Source organism: Anguilla rostrata, chromosome 7 (assembly GCF_018555375.3).
Source record: "Anguilla rostrata isolate EN2019 chromosome 7, ASM1855537v3, whole genome shotgun sequence".
In the NCBI taxonomy this organism is placed as follows: Eukaryota; Metazoa; Chordata; class Actinopteri; order Anguilliformes; family Anguillidae; genus Anguilla; species Anguilla rostrata.
The window spans coordinates 44,158,876-44,166,785 of record NC_057939.1 but is presented as its reverse complement, the minus strand read 5'-3'; the positions used below and the strand labels follow the sequence as shown (position 1 = coordinate 44,166,785).

Below are 7,910 nucleotides of genomic sequence, written 5' to 3'. Positions count from 1 at the left end.
CAGTAAAATATAACAGAAGGCAGGATCATGATGCTGGAACATTAATCTGAAGTGCTAAATGACTACAGATCAGGTGACTGCATCCTGGGGTGAGAGCAGGCAGTTTAATTACACAGAGTAGAGGCCCAGCACCCTGTTAAACCGACTTCAATATTTCACCCCCCCCCCCCCCCCGCCTGTTATCCCAATTGAACATGTATTACACCAGTTCAGCACTTGTGTATGAATCTATATTACTGCAGTAGTCACATGACAGCACTTCGGTGATTACATATTTTTGTTCACTCCCTGTAGCTTAATTGGAGCGCGCCAATTAAAAAGCAAGTCCACACCAATGCGGTTTCCCCGTGACATATAGCCTTGCAAATGAGCCTAGCCTCTTATCGGTCTGAAGCAGTTAGCACTGTGAGCTGTTCCTGTCCTTCTCCCCATTACCGACCCACAAGGACAAAACGCTCCTCCCGTTACATTTTTAAGCATATTTTCTCGCATGTATGAATTTGTATAGGGTATCTCAGTGGAGACACGGCAATGAGAAAGAACAGCCATCCCATAACTCCTGTCACTGCGCATTCCAGGAAAGGGAGACATAGAGGATGATGCATAGACGTACGGGTGACTCAAACTGTGCGCAGAATATTAATATGGAATTATTAACCTTCCACCCTCAACTGAATTGGATTCTATTTAGGTAATAACACGACTGCATTATCTTCTATTCTGGTTGCGACCATGTGACGTTAGTCACAGAAATAGGCACTCTTCAGGGTATAGTATTGGTACCTACATAAATTTACATTCGCTGTCTTATTTTAGAAACTGCATTAACCGCATTAGGTTCCAGCCTGAATATAATGCACAGCATTATTAACCTGCCTAGGAAAAAAATGGAATTCTGGAAAATTGGAACTGGAACTACAAATGAAATTCAAGACAAGTGAGATTTTCCAGAGGAAAAGAGACAAAGGATAAAATTAAAACCCTGGCAGGGATAATGCGGCCCATTTGGTTCGAGGTTCAGCGGTGTTTTTTATTCCTCCAAAGACACGCCGCTGCCCCTCTGTGCGCTCGGCGGACAGAGACGTGAAATCAGGCCACACTTGTCAGGCCGTTCTGGGTCTGCGGCTTTTCCACCGAGAACATTTCCGCATCACTAAGGGAAAACGGGGAAAAGGGAGAGGATCCAAGCAGTGGAGGTACATGTTTTGTTTTTTTTTGTTTTTCCTGCCATGTCTTAATTGAAGCTGACTGTTTTTCACACGGTGAGAGAAACCGCAAAAAGCCTTCGTCCAGGACGAAAAAAAAGAAAAAAAGAAAAGTGAATAAACCAACAGCCCTGAACCCTTTGGCACGCGCGGGGTTAAATGACATCAGCAGAAATGTGTTGCAGTCGGAAGGCATTTGGCTGCTAACTTCAGCACAGCAGAGACTCTATCCGCACTCCTCCACATCCATCCCAGTTCTTCCAAAAAAAAATCCTTTATTGCGTTTTATAACATTTGGCACAGTACAAATTCTGGGTGCTTTTTTTTTTTTTTTTTTTTACAAGATAAACCAGTAAAGGTTGATTAGGGTGGGGGGGGGGGGGCTTTTTCATTAATATTTTTAGAAAGAGTTCTCTGTAGAAATCGATATTCTCTGCGTCATCTAAAAATTACACAATGCCCGTTTTTTCAAACACGTTCTCCGTTCTTTCACAAAGTTATGACAGATTTTTTTTTAAACAACTCTCATTTTTTTAAATAGAAGTTACAAGTCAGAAAATAGTGTAGATTTCATTTCCCCCCATGTAATCTGCTTCTCGTAACCAGCCCATAGTACATTTATGTATTTACGCATTTTCATATATATAATGTACGGTGTGTATTTACGTATGTATTTACTTTAGGTAAGCATGTACACAAAAACAGTCTCAATTTTGCACTCTGTACAAAAGAAGCTGTGTGTGTGTGTATGTGTGTGCGTGTGTGTGAATGTGTGTGCGTGCATGTGTTTTTTTTGCATTGTATTGCATGGTGTTCTCATATTTGTGTCTCCTGCACCCTGTCCTTGGTGTTAGTCTTTAAGCTGAAGGTGTCAGGGACAGTGGTGATTTCTCTGGGTCTGGATCGATGGAGCGAGTTGCACAGGCTGTACTCAGTCCAGGGTGAGGAACGCGCTGGTGTGTAGGTGCTATAGGTGGGTTTGAAGGTGCTGTTGTGCTCCCGGACAGCAGGGGGCAGCACCGCGCCCTCCCCGGGTATGCTGGCGGTGGCGGCGCCCGCCGAGGCCGGAGGGGGGATGTCCTCGTCCACCTGTATGATCTCTATGGTCCTGGCGGCCCCCACCGTGCTCCGCTGCTGGTGTCTCTTGCGCAGTTTGTAGAAGACGATCAGCATGATCGCGGCCAGCAGGGTCACCGCCACGAAGCAGCCGATGATGATCTTGGTTGTCTTCATCACCTCGTCGATGCTGTCGGGCAGCTTCCCCGTGCCCTTGGCCGTGGGGCCAGGGCTGGGGGCGGGGCCGGAGGGCGCGACGGGGGGTTGGGTGCTGTGGAGGAGGACGGTTGGCGTGGAGATAAAGGCGGGCTGAAAAACGGAGGGGGAGGCAGTCACCGCCGGCGAGTTGGGCGCTTTGGGCTTGACGGGGGCAGGGCCGGGGCGGCCGGGCTTGGCCGTGGGGCTCAGCGTCTCCACGGTGACGGTGGTGAAGTAGCTTAGGTTGGAGGTGTTGAGCTCTCCGCCGCTGACGTTCAGGTAGGCCGAGGCGTTGGAGCTGCCCGCGGCATTGGCCACCATGCAGATGTAGGTGCCCTTGTCGCCTGCCAGGACATTGGACAAGTTCAGAGTCCCGTCGCTCAGCACCACCATCCGCGGTTGGCTGGAACCGTGGGTCACGATGGTCCCGTTGGGCAGCAGCCACCGGACGGACCACATCGGGGACGTTCGACACCTGAGTTCCGCCTCCCGTTCCACCGAAATGTTCAGGTCCCTGGGGGCGTCGCTGATGAAAGGGGCGGAGCAACGGTACCCGCTGGGCTCCACCTCCACCAGGTAGCGGCCGCGCATGTGGGCCGGGGTGTGGCAGCGGCCGCAGCAGGTGGAGTTGGAGGCGATGCGCTCCCGCACCCACCCGGCGAGCCACACGGCCTCGCAGTCGCAGCTCCAGGGGTTGTGGTGCAGGTGCAGTTCCGCCAGGTGCCTCAAGGGGGCGAAGAGGCCGTGGGGCAGGGCACTGAGGTTGTTGTGGGCCAGGTTGAGCTCCACCAGGGCCGTCAAGTCGTCGAAGGCATTGCGCTCGATCAGCCTCACCTGCGCGTTCATTATCCAGAGTTTTTTCAGCGTCCGGAGGCCCCGGAACGACCGGGGTCTGATCACCGGGAAGTGGTTCTCCGACACCTCCAGCTCCTCCAGCGCCACCAGGGGGCCCAGCAGGGGAATCTCGCGCAGGTTGCACATCCTCAGGTTCAGGTACTTGAGGTTGTGGAGCCCCTCGAAGGCGCCATCCGAGATGTACTCCAGCTTCCTCAGCTCGCCCAGGTCCAGCCGCATGAGCGACGGCACGCGGTTGAAGGCGTAGAACGGGATGCTCTCCACCGGATTGTTCCGGAGCCACAGCTCGCGCAGCTTGGACAGGTACTCGAAGGCCCCGCTGGGGATGACCGTCAGCCGGTTGTCGAAGAGCTCCAGGGTGTTGAGGCTGGACAGGCCGTTGAAGGCCCCCACCTCGATCTGCCGGATGGCGTTCCGGCCCAGCTGCAGGACCTCCAGGTGCCGCAGGTTCCGAAAGGTGTCGGCCTGGATCAGCTCGATGGAGTTCTCCATCAGGTTGAGGTGGCGGGCGTTGGGCGGTATCCCCGGCGGCACGCGGGTCAGTCCGCGGCGGGTGCACACCACCTTGCCGAGCTGGTTACTGCAGGAGCAGACGGCGGGACAGGTGTGCGGCACGGCGGCCGACGAGGCGGCGCACAGACTCCACGCTCGCACCATCAGGTAGACCACAAAAAGCAGGGCGGCGTTCCAGGTACGGGACACAGTTACCTGCCACAGGAGACTCATGATGTGGCACGGTCATTATTCAACATCACCTGGGGATTCGCCCTGGGGGGGGCTCAGAGCTGGGGAGGGAGGGACTCGCGGAGAACCGGCCCTACCCTGGGTTAAGCAGAACTCTGGATCTTTCTTCCATCGACGGAGAGAGAGAGGGAGAGAGGGGGAGAGTGAGGGAGAGAGAGAAGGGGGGGAGAGCGAGGAAGAGAGAGAGAGAAGGAGAGAGAGAGTGGGAGAGAGAATGAAGGAGAGAGAAAGAGAAGGAGAAGAGGGCGAGGAAAACGGAGGGGAAAAATAGAGTTTTGAATCAGTGGAAAGGAACACCTACCTCTCGAGTTCTGAGAAGTCCTTTTTTGTTTGTTTTTTCTTGTAAATCGCACATAAAAGCGGGTGTAAATTTTAATTCACATCCATTATCCAGGAAAGGGATCAGTCAATCAGGCTTTATTTATCCTGTCTCTGTTTCGCAGTAAAAGTAAAGTCAATCCCGCAAAATGGTTCCTGGTTAATCCAGAGAGCGCGTTGAGGGAGAGACGGGGGACGACAGCAGCGAAGCGGGCTGGCTAACGAGGAAAGGCCCAGCGAGCGGAGCAGGTGCGTGTGTCGGCGCTGCCAGGAACGCATGCCGCGTCCCGCACTGCAGCCAAGCGGCCCTGGCTACCGCCACCAGCGCCGCTGGATTCCACAGAAATCCTTTTGCCAAACTCCATCTCCGTAGCGAGGGGGGCACGTCGAGAGAAGGAAAAAAAAAAAAAGCCAAGGCAAGGTAGAGGTGTCGTTCCAATTTCTCTTTTCTCCTTTCGATCTGTAAACTGAAGCAGCCCCCCCCCACCAGCACTCTCCCCCCTCCTCACTTTAATGTCAGACAACCCCCCGCGTGCGCTCCAACAACACGACTACCCGGCCCACCCCCCCTCTGCCCTCAGTCACTTCGCCAGTTGATTTGCCATGCCTGTCCAAATGAGGAAGGAATTACTGCTAAAACACACAGTGCGCAGTCCTTAGATTTTTCTCCTTTTACAAACTATCTTAGCAACTGCATAGTTGGCAGCAATTCTTCAGTGCGGGGGGGAGGAGGCAGAAAGAGGTTGGGGGGGGAGCGTGGTGATGTGAGATGGGGGTTTTTTTTTTCCCAGAGAGTGCTCTCCAGCTCCGTTCAAATCCGGAAGAGAAGAGGGGGGGGGGAAAAAGAGGAAAAAAACCCAAGTCCTTCTTCAGGGGACACGGCACCGTCAGTTATTGAAAAGTATCTCCCCCCTCTTCCAGGAGCGCGTCGGTGTGTCAGCTTGCAGGGGACAGAGAGAGCGGAAAAGAGAGAAGTGCGCCCCAATCTCAGCCTCCCGCGGCGTACCCCCTTTGTCTTCAGGTGCTGAGATGTAGCTGTTAGCCTTTTGTCGCCGTCAAACATCCATCCGGAGGGTAGGACTGCAGCAGATGTCCGAAAGGGGTAATTGAACCAAGGAGCAGAGAGAGAGAGAGAGAGAGAGAGAGAGAAGAGAGAGAGACTGAGAGAGAGAAAGAGAGAGGAGAGAGGGAGGGAGGGAGGGAGGGAGAGAGAGAGAGAGAGAGAGGGAGAGGGAGGGGAAATTTTTTAACCCTCCCTCCCCGCGCTCGCGCGCTTAGCGTCCGTAGCGTTTGCGGGTGGCAGAGCCGGTCGGCGCTCTCGCTCCTGCTCCTGCCCTTCAGTGGGAACGTGACCGTGCAGCTGCTGCATCCTCTTCGAAGGAGCGCGTCGGTTTGATGCAGCGTTTCTGCTGCCTTAACATATCCTCCCCCTCCGCTCTCTCCCGCCCTCCCTTTCCCTCTCCCTCCCTCCCTCCCTCCCTCCCGCTCTCTTTCTCACACTCTCTCTCTCTCTCTCCCTTCGTTCCCTCTAGGGGTTAATGCCGAACACTTGCAGATAGGTTGCCTTGATTTGCTCTTTTTCCTGGTGGAGGGGAGGAGGGGGGGGAGGGGGGGATGGACTGAATGGGGGTCTGTCAGCCCCAAGAGCCTCACTCTCTCCCAGCTGAGGGAGGCAGTGGGTGGAGGGGGCACCGCGCAGGCTGGTGTGTGTGTGTGTGTGTGTGTGTGTTTGTGTGAGAGAGAGGGAGAGAGAGGGAAAAATATAGAGGGAAAAAGAGATTCTGTGTGTGTGTGTGTGCGTGTGTTTGTATGTTTGTGTGAGAGAAAATGTGTGTATATATATGTACAGTGATCTTGGAAGAGAAAGGGAGAAAGAGATTGTGTGTGTGAGGGAGAGAGAGAGAGATTAAACGTGTGTATATTTGTGCAGTGATCTTGGTGGAATGTGTATTTCTGTGTGTGTGTTTATGCAGGTGATCTCTGTGGTGTGTATCATCTCAGCAATAGTGATATTTCCCTTTCCCACTCCATCCCCCCTGTGGGAATAAGCCACAGTTTCTCTTACACAAGGAGAGGTGCGGAAATGAGGAGGAGGAAGAGAGACATGAGGAAGAGCCTTAGAGGAATGAGGAGGCGAGGCAACAGGAGGAAGAGCGGAGAGACAATATTTGCAGGTGAGACGGGTGTTGGTGAGATGGCGGTGTGTGTAGTGTTGTGGTGACTCTTCTGAGGAGCAAGTTGTGCCGTAAATCAATGGGCAGAATCGGGGTGTCCGAGCTGGTTGGGCTCATATGAATGCAGGGCCCACTGGGCCCCTCGATCTGCGCTTAGCAACCACCTGCAGCAGCCTTACAATCTTCCACCCCATGTGCTGTGTTGGACTGCATGTGCGGGAACACAGAATAATAAAGCATTCCATGATTCCACACTGTCTAGTGGTGAGCTTCAATTCTGTAATATTTTCTTTTTTAAAAGATAAAAGGAAAATGTTTGTTTTTCAATGAGGCATACTTTTTTATGTCCAAAAACAAGGTTAACATTGTAAACGTAGCATTTTCCACTAAGCCACATTTTAATGCTGATGGTGCTGAATTTTAAATTATTAAAAAAGGAAAAGAAATTGGCTCTGATGGAGCATTACTGTCAGAACTGGTCCCCTGACAGTAAAACTACAAAGACAACTAGAAAGAATGCACTCAGTAGAACGCAGAGCTCCACCAAGGCACAACAATCTCCCCTGGCATGAGTGTGCACAGCAAATATATTGGCAATCCAGTCTTTTTACTTTTCGAGATATGCTTCGTCTGATGGTGGCGCTAGACGAAAGGGCATGGGGTCACCAAAATCAATTGATTTCTTCCTCTTTGGAACATGAATGTACATTGGAAATTTCATGGCAGTCCAGCCTTTACTTTTCCAGAAATATCTGTCACAGACAGACAGACAGACAGACAAACGGACCAATTGACGTCATTATATAACCTTGGTGGAGGTAAAAATAATGACCTCCCCAGCAAAGGCCAGATTGTTCCAGAAAAGAGGGCTATAGAACAGTCAGTGCGTCCGGGCAATTCATAATGCGTGTTAAGAGAGACTTTTTGCTAGAGTACAATATCTAATTCAGGTTTGCAAAAAATGATTGCAAACAAACACTGACCTTGAGATGCTGTCTGTGTTCCTCTTGCATTTCACAATGTGGAAAATATCACATCAGAAAGAGCAGGGGAGCTGTGAGTTTCTGTCGTTTGACACGTGGGAAGGATCTGCGAACGCAAAAGAAGAAAAAATAATAATAATCACAGCCCACATTGTGATAAACCCAAGAGCGGTAAGTGTGTCTGCAGAGACACGAGGCTTCTGGGCTCTCAGTGGAAAATCTGTCTTATCTTAATATTTGTGGGCCAGAACCTTCATTAAGTATGTGTGTGTGTGTGTGTGTGTGTGTGTGTGTGTGTGTTACACACATTCTGTATGTATGTGTGTGGTATGTGAATGCCCATAAGGGAGAGTGAGACCATGTATGTTGTGCATGTG

General features: G+C 51.7%; 1 protein-coding gene across 3 annotated transcripts; it reads right to left on the bottom strand.

Annotated features, from left to right (window-relative positions):
- Nucleotides 1–1,589: 1,589 nt before the first annotated feature.
- On the bottom strand, nt 1,590–7,680 carry LOC135259804 (leucine-rich repeat-containing protein 4-like). Of its 3 annotated transcripts, none has more exons than XM_064344559.1 (2): nt 7,534–7,680; nt 1,590–4,022 (listed from the first exon to the last, which is right to left on the bottom strand). In XM_064344559.1, exons 1-2 carry the CDS (start codon nt 7,561–7,563, stop codon nt 2,022–2,024), a joined length of 2,031 nt encoding a protein of 676 aa, XP_064200629.1. In that variant the 5' UTR covers nt 7,564–7,680; the 3' UTR covers nt 1,590–2,021. The 3 variants fall into 3 exon arrangements, with proteins under 3 accessions (XP_064200629.1, XP_064200628.1, XP_064200630.1); XM_064344558.1 differs by lacking the exon at nt 7,534–7,680 and adding an exon at nt 4,360–4,864; XM_064344560.1 differs by lacking the exon at nt 7,534–7,680 and having other exon boundaries at nt 1,590–4,863.
- Nucleotides 7,681–7,910: the final 230 nt, after the last annotated feature.